The 19,991-nt window shown below is 40.5% G+C and overlaps 1 protein-coding gene and 1 pseudogene across 1 annotated transcript; one reads left to right on the plus strand and one right to left on the minus strand.

Moving 5' to 3' along the window:
• Nucleotides 1-413: 413 nt before the first annotated feature.
• On the minus strand, nt 414-1,056 carry LOC101713806 (non-histone chromosomal protein HMG-14 pseudogene; annotated as a pseudogene).
• A 13,481-nt stretch (nt 1,057-14,537) lies between these two features.
• Nucleotides 14,538-19,991, plus strand: Asip (agouti signaling protein). The gene is made up of 3 exons (XM_004867921.3): nt 14,538-14,767; nt 17,091-17,155; nt 19,678-19,991. The coding sequence occupies exons 1-3, from the start codon at nt 14,608-14,610 to the stop codon at nt 19,855-19,857; spliced, it is 405 nt and encodes a 134-aa protein (XP_004867978.1). The 5' UTR covers nt 14,538-14,607; the 3' UTR covers nt 19,858-19,991.

The following is a 19,991-nucleotide window of genomic DNA, read 5'->3' on the forward strand; positions in this document are numbered from 1 at the left end:
TCATTTAAAATATCCAGCACATATTAAATGCACGACTGTGACTCCAAATTACCATTTAGCATGCTTTATATTGCAGGATATAAAACTAACCCCCACCTATGGAATGTTAAGCTGACACCCAGGACAGTCAAAGCCTGCCATAATTCAATATCCCACTATTTTCTGGTTTTACCAAAAAATAAACAACCAGTAAATGACTTCACCTCTAAAAAAAATCATTTACACTTAAAAAATGCGATGAGGTGGGATTCCCTCCTTTTTAAAAATGTTTCTAGAGCCACTAAAAAATTTGCATTTACAAAATAGTTGATAAAAATATTCCTCTGGATTGTACAAGAAGGGAGAGAGCAGGGCTGGGGATTTGGCTCAGTGGTTTAGCCGCCTGCTGCGCAAGTGGAAGGATCTGAGTTTGATCCTTGGCACCAAAAAAAGAAGAAGGAGAAGGAGAAGGAGAAGGAGAAGGAGAAGAAGAAGAAGAGAGACAGGGAGCACTGATAAGATGCGGTGTGTGCTCAGTCAGACTTGGCTTCTTGTGTTTCCCTTTCGTCTGAGACTGCACTCTCCTCGTTTTTAGTTTCTCCGTTTTCCGTGGGTAAATCTTCCTTAGTTTCTTGATTAGCCACTTCAGCCTGTTTTCCTTTTTGGTCCCCTTTTCCCTTTTGCTTGCACTTTTTTGTCGGAAGAGTTATCCTTTCCCGCTGTCCTTTTTGGCTTCGTTTCCACTTTCGCGGGAGCAGGTTTAGCCGACAACCTCGCTGATCTCCTCTTGGGCTCTTCCTTCGCTGTGCCTTCGGTGGAGCTGACCTTCCTCTTGGGCATCTTAGCGGTGCGGGGTGTGCGTGCGGAAGATGCAGACCCCAGCACACAGGAGCCTTGTGGAGCTACGCTGCTGGGCCACTCCCACTCCTCCCACCACACGGGATCCTGAGACCCGCTGTCATCCTTTTTGTTACAAAGTAATGTTATGCTTATAAAAATTCAAATAGCAAAGTACATAAAGTAAAAAGTGAATGTCTTTACTCCCTAACTTTAATTCCATTCCTAAGAAGTAATCACTATTAAAAGTTCTAACAGGGAGAGAAGGTGAGCAGGTCCCAGCACCTGGAAGGAAGCTCCCCTGCCACCATCCCATGCTCCTAGGGCAGAGAAGGTGAGCCACATGGACGCCAGAAGCAGCCCCCTGACCTGTGGAAATAAGAAGACATGTAAACAAGCCTCAAAAACAGACTTCCAGATCACCTACAGCAACACCAAAGGGAAACGAGATGGAACAATCTGGTACTCAACCATCTGGACTCTCTGAACTGGCAACAAAAGAGGATCTGGGAAAAATGAAATCAGAAATAATTACTCAGATAACAGCAAAGATTTTGGTCATGGTGCAAGACATGATTAATAAATCTAGAGAGGACACAGATTAAAAAATAGAGGATCTGAGGAACATGATGGAATCCCAACATAGGAAACAAATGGAATCCATAAAACAGATGCAAAACAGATTTCCAGGAGATTGAAAACTCCATCAAAATTCTGCTCAGCAGAATGAACCAATGTGAGGATAGAATTTCAGATATAGAAGATAAGATTGCAATTAGTGACCAGGAAAAGAAAAATTGCTTTAAAATTGTAAGGGAACATGAGAAATCAATCCAGCATCTGCTAGATGATGCAAAGAAGAATAACATAAGACTGATTGGAGTCAATGAAGAAAGAGGAGAGAGTGCAGATGACATAAAAAAACTGTTCACAGAAGTGATGGCAGAAAACTTCCCAAGGAGGGGAAAGAACTTGACATACAGATAAGTGAGGCATATAGGACTCGAGCTAGCCTTGTTCAAAAAAAATCTACACACAGTGAGAGAAAAGAAACAAATCACATACAAAGGAAAGCCTATCAGAATCACAGCAGACTTCTCAATGCAAACCCTCAAGGCAAGAAGAGCTTGGAGTGATGTATTTCAAGCCCTAAAGGAAAACAGCCTCCAACCAAGATTGATGTACCCTGCAAAACTATCTTTCAACATTGATGGAGAAATAAGATACTTTCATGATAAAGAGCACCTCAGGAACTTCATGAATACCAAACTGGCACTCCAAAAAATTTTAGACAATATCATAGGAAAAGACAATGAGGATAACAACCCCAGGAAACCCAGCAGAATGAATCCACTGGGCATGACAAATTAAATGCAAAGGGGGAGAATCCAACAAAAAGAAAAAGTCATGACAAGGCTTTTAAAACTTTTGACTTCATCTCCCTAATAATTCAATCTCCTATAATTCAATCTTGTTATTGTGCTGATTAGTATTTTTCTGATTCTAGAGCTGCACACCTTTTCTTGTGCTATACTGGCTATTTATCCTCTTCTTATGTCTACTTTTTAATTGGGTTGTCTTTTAATGAGCTGTAAGAGTTCTTTATTCTGATCATAGGTTATATGCATTGTAAATATGGTCTGTTTAAGGGCTACTTTTTATTTTAATGATGTCATTTAAAGTTCTAAATTTTAATGGAATCTCATTTATCAATTTTTTTCTTTTATACATTATGTTTTTTGTATCCTAGGTAGTTCTTGCCTACCCTAAATTCATAAACATTTTCCCTTATAATTTCTTCTTAAAGTTTTATACTTTTAGGCTTTCATATTTAGGTTCATAGATCCCTTCAAGTTATTTTTATGTATGGAAATAAAGGGTTGAGGTTAATTTTTTATATACGGATACCAGGTGTTCTAGTGTCGTTTGCTGAAAACACTATCTCTTCCTTGGCTCTTGAATTGAGTTTATATTCTATAAAATGCTAATGTTAAATAATCTTTCAAAACTCAGTGGGCCATATATGTGTGGTTCTATTTCTAGATTCTCTGGTTTATTCCAACGATCTATATGTCTTTCCTTACACCAACACTGCCTTGATTACTGTAGCTTTAGAAGAAGTCTTAAAATTAGGTACTAAACATCTTCCAACACTGGTTTTTGTCTTTTTTTTTAACTTTTCTAGATCCTTTGTACTCCTACATAACTTAAATTTCAATATCCAATTTTTCATTTATAGAACGTATACACAGACCTGATTTTTATATATACCTTGTGTTTTCTAATCCTGCTAAATTCAAATACAAGTTCTAGGGGCTCCTAGAGATTTCTTAGTATTTTCTCTGTAGATGATCATTTCATCTACATATAAAGATTTTACTTCTACCTTGCCAATCCTATCCTAATTGTGTCATTTTATTGCCAGACTATTTTGGTGGGGCCTAGGTTTCAAAGTTTAATGGACAGATAAAGAGTAAGCATATCTGCCCTTGTTCCCCACCTTAAGGAGAAAGCATTGTATTTTCTCCATTCATATAAGACGTTCTCACTGGAAGTATGGAGTACATGTCTTTAATCTGTTGAGAAGGTTCTGTTCTACTTCTAGTCTCCTGATAGCTTTTACCATGAACAGCTGTGGAATTTAGTCCAATACTTTTTCTCCAACTAGTGACAGGATCATATGGCTTTTTCCTTTCCTCTGTTAAAATGATGACTTTTGGGGGTGGATCTTCCAGTACTGAACCAACACTGCCATCCCTATAACAAAACCACTTTCTACATACTGCCAGATCTGACTTCTAATAGTTTGTTTTGCTAAACAAATTTCTATCTGTGTTCATAGTTTTTTCTTCTATTATCTTTATCCAGTTTTAGGACTAGCACAATGTTGATTTCCTAAAATGAGGGGAGAAGTGTTCCTTCTTTTTTTCTGCTTTAAATGTTTGATATAATTTATAAGTTAAAATGTATATGAGCCTGCTGTTGTCATATAGGTATTTTTTCAAGCTAGGAATATACTTTCTTTAATAGGTGCTATTCAAATTTTGTATTTCCTCCAGAGTTAGTTTCATTAATTTGTCTTCCAAGGTACTTCTTAGAAGTTGTCAAATTTATTTCAAAAAAGATTTTTGAAATATGCTTTCTATATCCTTTTAAATTCTGTAAAATCTGTAGTAACGCCTCCTAGATCTTGTAATTTTAAAAATGTATAATTGATATTGTGTAATAGGAAGAAAAGGTCTAAAGGGGCAGGGGAAGTGGGAGGGGTAGGGGAAAGGAAAAAAGAGAAAAGAAAAAAAATATGAGAAAAGGAAAAAAATGGAAACAAAGTCTTTGCAAATAGGGAAGAGTGGAGGGGGTGAAGGGAGGGCAAGGGAAGGGGAAAAAAAAATTAGAACCGAGATACTCATGTAAAGGTACAAGATCCCAATGATAAATATAAATGTATTGTATACCAAAAATGTACCAATCAACTTAATGGGGGAAAAAAAAAAGTTCTAGCAGGTACCCATCCACATATTTTTCTTTACATTTTCAAGCAAGCACATATTTTAGGATGTTTTGTTGTTTATAATGTGAGATTATGATGTTGATATTCTTATCTTTCTTCAATGTTATTATTTCTTTAATATATTCTAAATCAGCACCTGGTCTAGAATGATGTACCCCTTCCAATACAACACTCCTCACCATAGAATTGACCTACTCTCTACACAGAAGAGCACTGACACTATCCCTTACACTCATGTATCTGTAATTCTGGATGAACCCCATTCAAGTTGTAGAAACAGAATGTACAGGGCCGGGGATTTAGCTCAATGGTTCCGCTGCCTGCCTAGCAAGCTCAAGGACCTGACTTCGATCCCTGGTACTAAGAAAAAAAAAGAAAGAAAGAAACAGAATGTACAAAGAGGTGTTTCCATTTTAGCTCTGAGTTTAGCTTAGTTGCTTTAAGATTTTTAGGGCCCAGAAACACCCTTATGGATCCAGAGAAAGCTACAGATTCTTTCCACTGAAAAATCACGTGTGCACTAAGTTGGGGTTTTTTGTTTGTTTTGTTTTGTTTTGTTTTTGATGATAGTTGTTTCTTTCTTTCTTTTTTTTTTTTTTCTTTGTGGTACTAGGGATTGAACTCAGGACCTTGCGCTTGCAAGGCAGGTGCAGCACCACTGAGCTACACCCTCAGCCCTAACGTGTGTACTAAGTTTTGCAGACATTTCCAAGGTTAAAAACTCCCTCTTGCTATCATTTGCCTTTCTTCCCAAGTATATGCTTTGTTCCAAAGACTAATCAGAAGAGAGCCTGCCTCCATTACCATTAACCTATATGAGTCTGCTAAAGTATGAACAGCTGCTCCTTCATATTGGGCCCCAACTGAACACTTCTTGGCTTCTGCCCACTCTTCTCTACATAGATAACCTTCACCATACCCTCTGGTCCCTGACCATCAGTATGTGGCAGGACTAGTGAAAACAACTATTATAACCAATTAAGGCTGGTCACCTCCTCTCCAATGCCAGCTTGCTGGCTTCCCAGACACCCTGGCTGCCCTCATCGATGCCACTAGCAAAATTCAGGACTACACCCAATATGGTTTGCAGTTGACAGTGTTCACTGTTTTCAAGAAGATTCTGCTACTTTCATTTCTTCTTCAGTTCTCATCTCTCACTACACCACCATCCCAGCAGTAGTTAGCAATCCTCCATCCCTGGGAGATTGTAATCCTTTCTTTTGCTTTGTAGCCCCATATCTTAGCCCTAAAGGATTAAGTTATCAAGCTATTCTCAGTACTACAGTTAAGGAGATGCCTTGGGTGTACAGCCAGTGCCTTTGATGTACTACCCAGGCATGATCTGGACACTGTTATCTCCCATATTCCTTCAATCAGAGAGCTTACACGTTAGCATTCATATGCACATTCACATACACATACACACATCAACAAGACTCCTGGGGAACATAACCCAAGTGCATTTGGTGACGATTCTCCATGCCCTCTTTTTCAGGGCTTTGTCAAAACATTAACATTTATACATTTGTAAATCCCTCAACTCTTATTTTGTACACTATTAGTGGCATTTGTAAAGTCTTTCTTTGTGTAAAACGATTTAACTTGCCCCAGTGGGACAGTAACTGGAAAAGCAGAATCAGAAATTAAGGATTTGCCATGGACTGAATATTTATGCCCTCCCAAATTCATACGCTGAAACACTTCCAAGGCAATAGCATTATGCACACCTACAATTCCAGTACTCAGGTGCCTGAAGCAAGAGGATCAGAAGTTCAAGGCTAACCTGGCTATGACATGAGTTTAAGGCCAGCCTCTGCTAAATAGGAAGATTTTGTCTCAAAACAAAATAAACAAATATTATTAGGAGGTGGACTTTTAGGAAGTGACCAGGTCATGGGGGCAGAGCCCTTAAGAATGGGATTATATAGGAATGCCCTTACCAAAAAGGCATGACAGAGACCCCCTTCTGCCTTATGGCGTTGGACTAGGAAGACAGCTATACAGGAGGGAGTGGGCCCTGCACTTTGATCATAGAATTCCCAGCCTCCAGAACTGTTGCTTATAAGTAAGCCACCCACTCTATAGTGTTTTGTTTTGTTTTGTGTTATAGCAGCCTGAGTGGACTTAGACAAGATTCATTGAATTTTAGAATAACAAAGTCCTTAGATCTTTCATTCATTAAACAAGTCTTTATTAAGTTTCTACTTTGTGCCTCATACTCTATACTGAGTCATGTAGTTCAATCTCCTCATTATACAGATGAGAAAGAAAGCTGAGGGTCACACAGTCATTTAAATGCCAAGTTCATCCAAGTGATCTGACTCCCTTTCCTGGAATTTTTAAATCCCACCAAGCTGAAAAGAAATTCATTTTAAGTTGTAAATGCTAACTTAAATCAGATGATGAGTTTAAGAAGAGGAACTGTCATCAGAACTATCACGGATCAAAGAACAATCTTTACCACTACAGAGTAGAAGAATGAATTACTCTTGAAAAATATAATTACATAGTCATTGCTTTCAGAATTATTATCCTGAATTAATAGCAGGGAGCAGGCTTGAACAGATCCATAAACCTTTACCTGTAATTACAAAATCTCAAAACTCTGGAAACCATAAGCCCCCCACCTTAGATATCTCATTTACCAGGAAGATATGAATTTACCAAAAGCTATGTGGCAACAAAATCTATTCTGAATAATTAGAAATCAATTAATAATCTTTATTTATCCTGTTTATTATGAATATTCATACCTTTTGCTGTGGAGGCATCAGTATTTTTCCTAGATCACTTACATGTGGTTTAACATAATCTATAGATATCATATTTTTAATTCACAAAATTCTGAATTCTAAAAAATTCTAACCCCAAGAGTCCTAGTACAACTAGGTATTATAGACCTGTATTTCATTTAAAAATACATATACCTCAGCTCAGAATTGTAATAAGGAATACTGTTTCTTAGTCTTTTGTCAATCCCCAGGTAAGATTAATTTCACTGTTCCCAGACTAAGTACAACTTTCTAGATCTACCAGAACTTTTTTCTTTTTTTAAATTAAACCCTAGGATTCACTATGTGTCCCAGGTTAATTTGAGGATTTGACTTGGTGAATCTCCTCGCTGCCCATTAACCAAGTGATTAGTGTTCATATTAGGCCTGTGGCTGCTCTGATGACAAAGTGATTTTCCTACATTATCAGGTATCAAAGCAAGTGATGAACATGGACTATGGCCACACCACAGATGTCCAACCCCATGTGCATTGTCCTTTGCCCTATTGGTTGTGAATCCCACTGCCCCTTGGATTTGTGATATTGGACTCAATTACTGACTCAACCCTGTCATGCTCAGTCTATCCCACAAGACCCATGGCAGGATTCAGTAATCTTCCCCAAACCTCTGCCACTTCTTTTCTAGCTCAGATTTTGCAACCACCCTTTCACTTCTTTGCAGGAATTCCCACTATGTTGTTGGACAACATTATTTCATTTATAGTAAGGAAAACACAAGGAAATAGAATAACTTCACAGCCTACCTCCCAATCAATGGCAAGTCTCTTGTGTCTGCCTTAATAAGAGTTCCCCCCATCCATCCTACCATATCTCCATCCATTGATTCATTTCTGATTTGTTCTTCTGATTAATACCCAGTGTTGCTAAAGCTCTGCTATTTGAAAAAATGCCCTCTTTAGCAACAGTTAAAATGCCAGAGTTAAATACAAAATGGTTTTTGGAAGAGATCAGAGCTACAAAATAAAATGTAAAACATATATGTACATATATGTAATTTAATTTTATGTAACTAAAATATTGTTTTTAATTTCAAATAATTATATTTCTTATCTGTATTCCAGGTATTATTGTACTAAATCTTTATGAATTCTAGGCAACATGGTATAATAGAAAATTTTAAAACATGATAACTATTCATAGTGCAGATTTTTTCCTTTTTTTGCTTGTTTGTTTGTTTGTTTGTTTGTTTTTTGAGGCAGGGTCTTACTATGTAGCTGAAGTCTTGAACTCACTATGTAACCAAGGCTGGCCTCAAACTCATGTCAATCCTCTGCCTCAGCCTCTTGAGTGCTAGGATTACAGGTGTACACCACCAAGCCCAAATTCTCTGCTTATCAAAATTTATCAGTCCTGATATTTGTCTCATTAGGCACCAACCCTTTATTAAAGTGAATCTTAAAAATAAATAAATAAATAAATAAATAAGTGAATCTTAAACCTGATAAACTAGTGAGAAATATTATTGGTTGGTAATGATACAAATGCTCTTTTCCAGATCATATTAGGTTATTTTTGGTTGGTTTTTGTTTTGTTTTGTTTTGTTTAAACTGTGGATTGAACTCAGGGTCTTCTTGCTCAGCCACATCTCCAGCCCAATTTTCATTTTTTAAATTTTTGAGAAAGAGTCTCACTAAGTTGCACAGGCTGGGCTCAAACTTGTGATCCTCCTGACTCAGGGTCATTAATATCTTTACCCAAAGAAGCAATTAATTACTTCATCAGTTAATAGATACTGAGAGAGCAAACATAATGTGCTTAGTCCAGTCCTTCCCAAGTCTTACAAGTCTTTATGTTTTGTGGACCACTTTTGGTCTCTGTTTATTTTGAGGGTATTTTGGTTTGTTTTTGGGGGGTAGTTTGATTTGGTTCTAGTTTTGGGGTTTTTGTTGTTTGTTTATTTTTGGAGACAAGGTCTCTGTGAATTCCATGCTGGCCTTAAACTATGCAGCCCAGCCTCGCCTTTAACTCACTGTGATCCTCCTGTTTCAGCTTCCCAAGTGCTGGGATTACAGGTGAGTCCCATCACACCTAGCAAAAAGCTTTGTTTTTTGGTTGGTTGGTTTTTTGGTGGTACTAGAAATGAAACCCAGGACCTTGCACATGCTGAGCAAGTGTTCTACCACTAAGCTACATCCACAGCCCACTGAATATATTTTTTTTCAACAGAAGCCTTTAAAAATGTAAAAACTAGGCTGGGGATGTAGCTCAACCATAGAATACTTGCTAGCATTGTTTGATCCTCAGTACCACAAAGAAAAATAAAAGGTAAGTAAATAACATTCTTAGCTCACAGACTGTAACTGAAATATGGAAAGGACAAAATGAATATTACAATTATTGAGGACTACAGATTCAGCCTTGGTAAACATTAAGAAAAGTAAGATAGAAGGGCTGGGGATTTAGCGAAGTGGTTCCAGTGCCTGCCTCACAAGTGCAAGGTCCCGAGTTTGATCCCCAGTACCAAAAAAAAAAAAAGAAAAGAAAAGTAAGATAGATAGATAGATAGATAGATAGATGATAAATAGATAGATGCTCATATGTCAAGCTAAGTGCTGTGATCAGGTTTAACAACTGTTAGTCTTAAGAAGCTGGAAGGATGGGCTTCATATGGGGATCAGGACCTACCTGAGCTTGGCTGGAATTTATACTTCCCCACATCAGATCAATCACTAAGTTCTAGTCAATGTATGCATGTACGTATGTATGAATGCTGAAAAAAATAAAGTTGGAAAGGACTGTGGAGGACAGGTGAGGATGCTAGTGGTACATTTCTGAGGCTATAGAGTTTGTGTTTTCTTTTGGAATGAGGATGAGCACAGCAGAGGAATGACAGGAACCCAGCAGCAGTCTCTTCCATCGTTTTTCTTCTTGCCAGTCTTGCTGCCCCCATCCCCACACATGCTCAAGGGATCGTTTTACAATGCTGATCTGATTAAGTCTTTTCCCTACCTAAAATTCTTCATTTGGGCAGCGGATGTAGCTCAGTGATGGAGTGCATGCTGAGCAATCATGAGGCCATGGATTCAATCCCAGGATGAAAAACACAAAAACAAAACAAAAAAATTCTTCATTTTCTATTGATCCTAAGATATTGTCTAGTCTCCTCACCATGATTTACAAATCCCATCATGATCAGGTGCCTTCTTCTATCTCCCTTTACATCTATTTGCCAGCCTTATTGATCTTTTTTAGTTTTCCTTTTTTTTTTTTTTTTTTTTGGTACCGGGGATCAAACTCAGGTCCTTGTGCTTGTGCAGCAGGAGGCAAAACCACTGAGCTAAATCCCCGGCCCCTTTTTTAGTTTTCTGAAGTGCACTCTCTTCTCTCTACATTAGGAATTTCCATGTATATTATTCCCCCTCTTTTTTTTTTTTTTTTTTTTAAGACAAGGTCTCACTGTGTAGTGAGACCACTATGTAGAACTCATTATGTAGCCTACTCTGATCTCAAACTCACAGTGATCCTCCTGCTTTAGCCTCCTGAGTGCTGGGATTACAGGTGTGCACCACCATGCCTGGCTTTGTATATTATTCACAATGTCTGCAACACTTCTAATCACCTCCTCTATCTTCTTCTCCAACATGGCTAACTCCAGCTTAGCCCTCTGTTCTTAGCTTCCCTAACCCCTACACTTGTCTAATCTCTAATAATACCAACTCTATTGTAACTACTTACTTAGTGGTGAGTCCTCCCTGGTAGAATGCAAACCCTGTGAGGACAGGTATCATGTCTATCTAGATCACAATTGTAACCCGAGAATGTAACACAGTGCTTAACATGCAGGGCTAAGAGGAAATGAAGACACCACCACTGAGAAGAAAGCAGTTCATTCTGCTGACCAGATTAGATGGGCAGAAGAAACCCAGAAGAGATTCAGCTTAACTGAGTGATGCTATGTATCAAATATTGTGCTAGATGCTTTATTAAAAGGTTATCTTCATATATTCCATAATCCTCTGAGGCATACACTGAGATTTTTGCCCCCTTTGCAGATAGAGAAACTGAGGTTCAGAAAGATTAAGTAAAATATTCAAGGCTACAGTCTAGCAAATGAATTCCCCTTACACCAGCCTGGTCACTTTCTAATCTGCTTCCACCAATGCTTAGCTTGGTGGGAGCAATTTTTTCTATGTCCACTAAATAAAAAGGAAGAGACCCAAACACCTGTCCCCTACCCTCATTCTAAGCTTCTTAAAATTGGAGGAACTGTCCAGGATTAAAATCAAAACTATATGAATTTAGCCGGGTGTGGTGGCACACGCCTGCAATCCCAGCATTCAGGAGGCTGAGACAGGAGGATCACTGTGAGTTCAAGGCCAGTTTGGGCTATATAGTGAGTTCAGGGCCAGCCTGAACTATGAAGGGAGACCCTGCCTCAAAAAACAAAAGGGCTGGGGATTTAGTTCAGAGGTACCACACCTGCCTTGCAACCAGCAAGGTCCTGAGTTCAATCCCTGATAACAACAACAACAAAACTGTATAAATTTGAGAGAAAGTATTAAATGCCACAACACAACTTCTATAAACATATGTACATTGCAATCAATATAGGTAACTAGCCAGATATGATGGCACACACCTGTAATCCCAGCTACTCAGGAGGCTGGGGCAAAAGGATCACAAATTCAAGGTCATCCTGGGCAACTTAGCAAGATCTTGTCTCAAAAAAATACAATGGAGGGCCAAGGATTTAGCTCAGTGATTCCACCGCCTGCCTCAAAGTGCAAGGTCCCGAGTTCAATCCCTGGTACCAAAAAAACCCAAAAACCAAAAATAAATAAATAAATAAAATGGGGAATGTAGCCCAGAGCTGGAGATATAATGTGTGTGTATGTGTGTGCGTGTGTCTGTGTGTGTGTAACTAATATTATACCAGGAATTTACTAGTCCTGGTCCTGTTTGAATTTCCAGAACACTTTCTGTAGTGGATAGTATAATGCCACTCTTTATGTTGAAGAAACTGAGACTCAAAATGATTTAGTGACTTGCCCTTCAAAGAGATCAAGACTTGCCATCTCAAAATAGGCAAATTGATGTACTATCTCAAACTGAAGTCACTTGAGGAATTGTAACTTTGACAGGATCATTGGCTTGTCTTTTCCTACATGCAGTAAGACATAAAGACTATTTTGGGAGGGGTGACTTTTACATAACAAGACGAAAAAAAATAGCCTTCATTACCACATGCTGATAATTGGGGCTTAAATGAACCAGGAAGTAAACAAACCAGGAAGTAATTCTTACCTTCCACTAGCTTTTACATGCCCACATCCCTTACATCTCTTAGTAACATCCCAAAAACTTACTACCCTAGTGCAGGTAACCATTTGTCCTGTCATTATTTCACAAATTTATTGTTCTTTGTCTAAGAAGTATAAAAGCATCATGCTTTGGACATTTCTTTGAACTTCAGTCTTATGAAGATCCTCATGTACATCTAAATTTAATAAATGTCTATGCTTTTCTCTTGTTAATCAGTTCTTATATTAATTCTTTCTAGATCCAGCCAAAGAGGCCACATAAGAACTAAGAGGGGGTAGAAGGGACTTCTCTCCCCTATACCCTCACATAACTTGTATGTGTGACTGTGGGACTGCATAACCTTTGTTCCTTTTCTCCAGCCCCATGGTGATTAAAAGTGAGTTAATGGATAAAGAGGCTTGTTAGTTTTGGGACACTAGATAAAAATCTGTAACAGACCTAAAGTCCCAAAGTAAACTACTCAACTCCTTGTTTGCCCAGAACTGATGTTCCAGGCACCACAATTTTTAGAACAAGCTGCAAATGTCTGCTGACCATCAATACGTGACAGTCGACCACTAACCTTTGTCCCCTTTTCTTTAATTCTATATGTTAAATTCCCCCTCAACCCCCTATAAAAAGTCAGCCTCGGACTCTGAGCCAGCTGCCTCTCTAAGCTATTTTGCTTTGGGAGTGCCGTCTGGCCAGACTAATAAAGGTCTGTTTTACTTTCCAACTTGTCCGGTGTGTTCCTTCCCGGGTGTTCTTCACTGCAGTCAGCTCCTTGGAGCATTTGGTAAGGCTCTTGGTCTTACATTCTGGAGGCACCGCTGGGATCCCTGGGTGTGCTTCACTAGTCAGCTCCTCGGAGCGTTTGGTAAGGCCCCCGGTCTTACAGTTTAAAACAACAAAGGAAAATTCATAGGCTTATCTAACTGTTAAGCCTAGATATAATATGGTCTTCAGACCAGACTTTTAAAAAATTAGTGGCAAAATTTTTTTTAAAAAAATTGGTGGTTAGCTGGGAATGTAGCTCAGTGGTACAGCACCTGCCTGGCAAGGGAAAGGCCCTGAATTTGATTCCCAGTACAAAAGAAAATAAAATAAAATTAGTGGTCAGTTTGTGGTAGGCAAATGCCCAAGGATGACAGGATCTGAAGAACTCAAAAGAGCTGGCATTAGGGCTGAGAGGCATAGAGGTTGGACTTCACAAGGTCAGAATTGTCCCCTCCAGCTTCAAAAACCTTGGACTAAGAATACAGCCCTTCTATTTGGGTCCTCTCTTCCTGCAATGTAACAAATATGCAGATGCTTGACTCCAACTAAACTGAGGGCTGGGAGAAGAAAGCTAGAAATTGCCCAAACTGCTGTAAGGGGAGCTCAAGAATGGGCAGGACCAGCATGAGCACACTATTGTATTCTTTTCTCCCCCATCAATACCTTATGGCTAGGGTGGAGGGAACCTTGAAAAAGTAGTCCTAGTCTTTTCTAAGACCAGAAAGAAAACAGAAGAGTGGAGGGTAAGGAATGGGCATCCCATACCCAGAGAATGGGAGGCTGCTGAAGCTCTGAGTCATAACTGAGCCAAACTCAGACATTCAAGGGGAGAAATCTACTCTGAGCTCCATCTGGCTGCTTCAGAATCTAGCTAGCAAATAAATAAATCCAATTACCTTAGGCCAACAGGTCCATCTTCCTGCCTCAAACTGTACCTGCATTCATTTTCTGTGTGTAGGATTCTGTGTATAGGGGACAACATTCACACTTGTCTGAAGAAGCCATTTATCAATGCATTGTTCTCACTGTGCCTTAACTTACTAGCTTTATTTTCTGCACCTTAGCAAAAACCTCTGCCACTGTGAGGCACCATCAGGGGCCTTTCAACAACTCTTCCCATGCCTAGGATCTCCTGGGGCTACTGACTTTAAAACACAAGTCAGTACTCCGCCCTCTGGACTGCAAAGACCAACGCAAAGCACTTCTTTTCTCTTTACTTCAATCTCCCTCCCTTATTTCCTAGTTTTTCTCTCTTCCTCTTCTCATCTCTCCTTTTCTCTCTTCTTCCTTCATCAGTTCCCCTTCTCTGTCCTAAGCTTAGTTAGTCCTCTGGCTTTACTTGGACATTTGTGGGACGGGGTCAGAACACCAACCCAAAGGGACAAAGAAGCAGAAAGGCACATCCTCTTGTCACTGCCTCTGGCCCACCTGCCACCGACCCCTTCTCTGTCCCACTCAGGCCTCTCAGGATGGATGTCACCCGCCTGCTCCTGTCCACCCTACTAGTCTTTCTATGCTTCCTCACTGCCTGCAGCCACCTGGCACTTGAGGAAAAGCCCAAAGATGACAGATGCCTGAGGAGCAACTCCTCCAAGAATCTACTGGATTTCCCCTCTGTCTCTATTGTGGGTAAGTATCCGGGCCTGAGGACCATCTCTGGATGTGGCCCATGGGGTGGGGATGAGGGGCTGCAGAATGGATGTTAAGCCTATTCCCCAAGCTGTTATCAGGATTCCTTGTCATAGCCACAGTGTCTCCTTGCTCATTCTGCAAAATAGTCCTGGGGAAACACATAAAGTGTTCCTTGATTCATTTGGTTTGGGAAAGCCCTGCATACTATCAATCTAATATGTAATGCAGCATGTTAGAGAGCCTGAGAAAGCCTCGAGTTAAGATGCTTGGTGAACTTGCCTTAACTTAACATTTCTGAAACTAAATAAATCACAGAACTCCTATCACTGATGACAAACTTGAGGAAATGCTGCAGAATATAAACAAGTCTGGAGTGAACCAGTCCTGCCATACCAGCTTTGAGGCTTCCTGTGTTGTGCCCAGATTACGAAGTCCCAAAGACCACCAGGAGGCCGTTTCCGATGTAAGCACACGAGGGTCATTTATTCAAGCTTAAGCAGGGACTCTCAATTGTCACCGACACAGCGGATTGAGATTGAGAGCCCCGAGTTCCAAATTAGCAGGGTTTTTATAGAGGTTACAGCAAGCTTTGGTCATTAGCAGCCATATGATTGGTTAACATTTAGCAAGTATGAAGTGTAGAATTTTGATTGACTAGGCTCATTGGGGGTTGAAGGGGATTACGTATAGGTTTTTACAAGAAAAATGGGGACAAAGGTTAGTGGTCTACTGTCAAGTACTGATGGTCAGCAGACATCTTGACTAATGGTCATGACCACCTTGTGTGGATAGTTAGCATGTTAACAGATTGTCCTATAGATAGTGGGCCCGGGACACTTGTTTCTAGGGCAAACAGATGGCTGAGTAATGAGCTTAGGAATCTTGAGTTACAGATCATGTCTTTTGTCCCAGATTAAGCACATTTAATCATTAATTTGAAAGAACAAAGGAGACTGCTCCATTTTGGACAAAATGGAGTCATTCTGGTCTCACATTAGCAAAATGGAGTCACTTTTGGTCTCACACCTGCTCAGCAAAAGCTATGAGAGCCATTACAGCCTGGCGATGGAGAGCTTCTGATCTGTCTTCACCTGATACTGATAACAACAGACATGTGCTGGGGATATAATTCAGTAGCGCAGCATGTGGTCAGCATGTTCAAGGCCCTGGGTTCAATCCTCATAACTAAAATAGTAATAATAATAATAGACATATATACTATGTGCTGGGCACTGTGAGGTAGGCACTGTAGGGTTTTGAGGAGGGTTGGCAGTACTGGGGATATAACCCAGGGTCTCACACATGCTTCAGAGTACCACATGCTAGGTAAGTGTTCTACTACTGAGATACATCCTCACCCCTTTTTGAGACAAAGTCTCACTAAGTTACCCAGACTGGGTGTGAGCTTGGAATCTGCCTCCCTCAGTCTTCTAAGTTACCGAGACTACAGATATGTGCCATTAGGCCCAGCTGGCCCTGTTTTTATTCATATTTCACAATTTTGAGGAAATTGAGGCTCAGAAAAGTTAAGTAACTAGCCTAAAATCCCAGTTCTTAGTTGGCAGTGCCAGTTTTCAAACACAGGTAGATTCTGCATTTAATCTCAAAACTATCCCTTTATTGCCTTGGCTCTCATTATGAAAAGAGGATATTTTATAGACATATCAGGGAAGTAAAGGCAGGCAAGGAAGGGAACAATAACTTCCTTGACCACCTTTTGCCAGACATTTCACTTTTAAAAATACCTCATGTATCCTCTCAAGATGAGTAGAATAGAACCATTTTTACAGACGAGAAAACTGAGTCTCAAAGAAGTTAAGTAGGTTAACTAATTTCACACAGCTGTTATATGGCAGAGTCAGGATTCAAAACAGATCTGCCCTGCTCCAAGCTCTGAGAAATAGAAAATAGATAAAATAGGTACATCCAGGCTCAAGACACTGGGTCAGTTTTCATAATGCCACAATGTTCTTGTACCTGCCAGATTATAGACTAAAGAAGGGGGCTTTGGGGTGACTGAGTAGCCCACAACTATCAAGGTCAAGGGAACAGGCCTCTCACAGATGCCACAGGCAGGTCCTAGGACCTCCTTGGATTTCCTGTTTGCCTTCCCTCAGAGGACACTGCTTTCAGTCCTTGCCTCCAGCTCTACAGCTGGGCTAACAAGAACCTGCTGGCTTCCCACAGTGTGATTAATCCAGTCAATCCCTCCTCCTCTCTTCTACCCTGAGACTTCGCAGGCCCCCTCTGCTCCTCCTATTTCACTGCAGCTCAGGGCCCCAGAAACATCTGGCTTTGCTCCTTCTGTCTCTCTTTGAAGCACTGAACAAGAAATCCAAAACAATCAGCAGAAAAGAAGCAGAAAAAAGGAAAAGATCTGCCAAGGTAGGCCTGGGAGTTCTCACTGTGGGAATGGAATTGCATTTAAAAGGGGAGGACCTGCAACCTGTGGTTTAAAACTAAATGAAAGATTTTCTAGGCCTATATTAGCCAAAGAATTGAAAACTACCTGAAGGCTTCCTGGTCCCCATAGAAGACTAGATAGCTAAAGTTTACTGAGCAAAATAGCTTATCTGCTGAAAAGCAGCTTCTGATATCAGAAATTTCACCACTACTCATTCTTTTAAATGAATACAGTGTTTCTCAAACCTCAGACTTTTCAGAACCACTTCCACAACTTTTACCAGATCTGAGTTTCACCTACTTATTGAAAGTCAAAACTTAAAAAAATATAACTATGATGGAAAACCAGTATCACCATAAACAGAAGGTAACTATACGGGGCCGAGGATTTAGCTCAGAGGCACCATGTCTGACTCGCAAGCACAAAGTCCTGAGTTTGATCCCCGGTATGAAAAATAAAAAGAAGGTAACTATTAAAAAGTGAAAATAAAACATTGTTAGTGAATTCTAGCTGGATAGAATTATTGCCTGCCAAAGGCTCTAAATCTGAGCTCTGCATATAGAAAGTGTTGAAGAAGCATTTAGGACATGTTAGCACTGAACTGAGCTTCTCAGGTTGAAACAGAACTCTTTTTCACTGTATGATTCAGAGTTATTTAATATTCAGGTACCATGTAAAATCATACCACCACTTCCACACTTTGGGAAGCTGGAGTGAAGCATTGATGAAATGTACACATTATTTCTGTTTTGGTGTGCCTCAGTTTACCAGATCAACTGTAACCAGAGCAGGAAGCACTGGAGTAGGTATTGGGAGATAAGACCTGCCACACTGATCTTGAGGAAGTCCCTGTTCCTTTCTGGGCCTGTTTTGTCGGCTGTAAAGTGAATGAGCAGATCAGATGACTGATAGGAATAGGCAACGGAAAAATGTATACTAGTCACTGGGAATAGGGAAGTGAACAAGAAATATCCCTGCTTTCATGGAGTTTACATTCTTGTGGAGGAAAACAGCAAATAAATCAGTAACATAGGTAGAATAAATTCAGATGATAAATGCTGTAAAGAAATAAAACATGAATGAAAGAATAAAGGAAAGAGTCTTCAGAGACAGCCTAAGGAAACACTTTGAGGGGGGAGGCATACTAAGGATATGATAGCACACTAAGTTACATCCTCAGTCCTTTTTTTATTCTTTATTTTTGAGACAGGTTCTTGCTAAATCGCCAAATTGCCCAGGCTGGAATCAAATGTTCCATTGCCTCAGCTTCCCAGAGTGCTAGGATTACAGGAGCACACCACCACACTGCTAGAAAGCACATGTAAATAAAAACTCATAATCTAGAGCAGCAATGTCCAATAGAAACAATACATATATGATTTCAAATTTTCTACTAGCCACATTTTTAAAAATTATTAAGAAAAGCTACAATTATTTTTAATATTTTATTTAACCCAATATATTTAAAATACTAACATTTCAACATGTAACGTTTTGGGCTGGGAATGAGGTTCAGTGGTACAGTGCTTGCCTATCGTGCACGTGGCCCTGGGTTCAACCTCCAGCACACAAAAGAAAAAAACGTGTAAGCCCTTTTAAAAGTGATTGAAATATTTTATTCCTTTTTCATGCTCAGTCTTTGAAGTCTGGTATATAGCCGACACAGCACATCTCATTTCCAACGCTAAATCTTCAACAAAGTGAAATGTGGTCTTAACAAAGCAATAAACTTTATTTAGTAGGGGAAAATTTTTTAAAGTCACTTCAGTTTTAAAGTAAATAAAATAGAAAAATAGGTTCCTCAGTTGACTGCTATACAGTATTCAACAGCCACACATGGCTGTGGCTACTAGTGTTGAACAGCCAGCAAAGAATGTCCCCAGGCTAGGCAACAAGCTCAAAGGTCCCGCAGCAGGAATTTATTTGCTGTGTTGGGTTACAGAAGTCCAGTGGGGCAGAGGAATGAACATAGACTGAGAGGTGAGCAATACCAAAAGAAAGTTTATATTTTACTCTAGGTGCAAAGAGAAATTACTGGTGTTCTTTTAAGCAGGGAGGGATGCGATCATGTCTTCCCTGAGGTCCCTTCAATACACTGGAGGTGCCAGAGCGACAGAGGGCCTGGCCCAAGGTTGCAGCGTGGGAGGTAAAACAGGGAGTTGGGGGGTTCGGATGTATTAAGAAGACAGGGACTGCGGATAGACCGGAAGCCAGAAGACTAAAACAGTGCGTAGTTTAAAACTGTGGAGCTGAGTGGAGTCCTCTAGGAAAGGTAAGGACCAGCATTGGGCCAGGTGAGTCTGGATAAGGATGGAGGTGGAGGATTGAGGGAACCATTTGGGAGAGCGGAAAACTCGTTGGGATGCCTTGAGGCATGAGTCCAGCCGTCGGGGGTCAGCCGGGTAGCGGTGAGGGGTCCAGGACTTCCACAGCCCGAGGACTTTCCAGGCAGAGATGTGGACGGATAGGGCGGGCGTGGATGGCCCCGGCGTTCCGCCCACAGAAAAAGGCTTCGATGAAGAAGAAAGTGGCGCGGCCCCGGCCCCCGCTGCCAGAGCCCTGCGTGGCCACCCGCGACAGCTGCAAGCCTCCGGCGCCTGCCTGCTGCAAACCGTGCGCTTCCTGCCAGTGCCGTTTCTTCCGCAGCTTCTGTTCCTGCCGCGTGCTCAACCCCAACTGCTGACCGCGCCCCTCCCCCGCAGTGGGCTGGGACTGGGCTCCCGAGATCTGGGGGCGCTTCTAGGCCTGGGGATCTCTCGAAGGTGTGGCTTTCTGGGACTGGGTGCGGTGGAGCTTTAAGGAGGCAGGGCTTCCAGG

This window comes from Heterocephalus glaber, unplaced genomic scaffold, assembly GCF_053883595.1.
Source record: "Heterocephalus glaber isolate CG9 unplaced genomic scaffold, H.glaber_assembly_v1.0 deba00001532, whole genome shotgun sequence".
Classification (NCBI taxonomy): domain Eukaryota; kingdom Metazoa; phylum Chordata; class Mammalia; order Rodentia; family Bathyergidae; genus Heterocephalus; species Heterocephalus glaber.

Coding starts and splice junctions, on each gene's coding strand:
- Asip (XM_004867921.3), top strand. CDS start 14,608: ATGGATGTCACCCGCCTGCTCCTGTCCACCCTACTAGTCTTTCTATGC. Junction 14,768..17,090: donor CCCCTCTGTCTCTATTGTGG/GTAAGTATCCGG, acceptor CTCTCTTTGAAG/CACTGAACAAGAAATCCAAA. Junction 17,156..19,677: donor AAAGGAAAAGATCTGCCAAG/GTAGGCCTGGGA, acceptor TTCCGCCCACAG/AAAAAGGCTTCGATGAAGAA.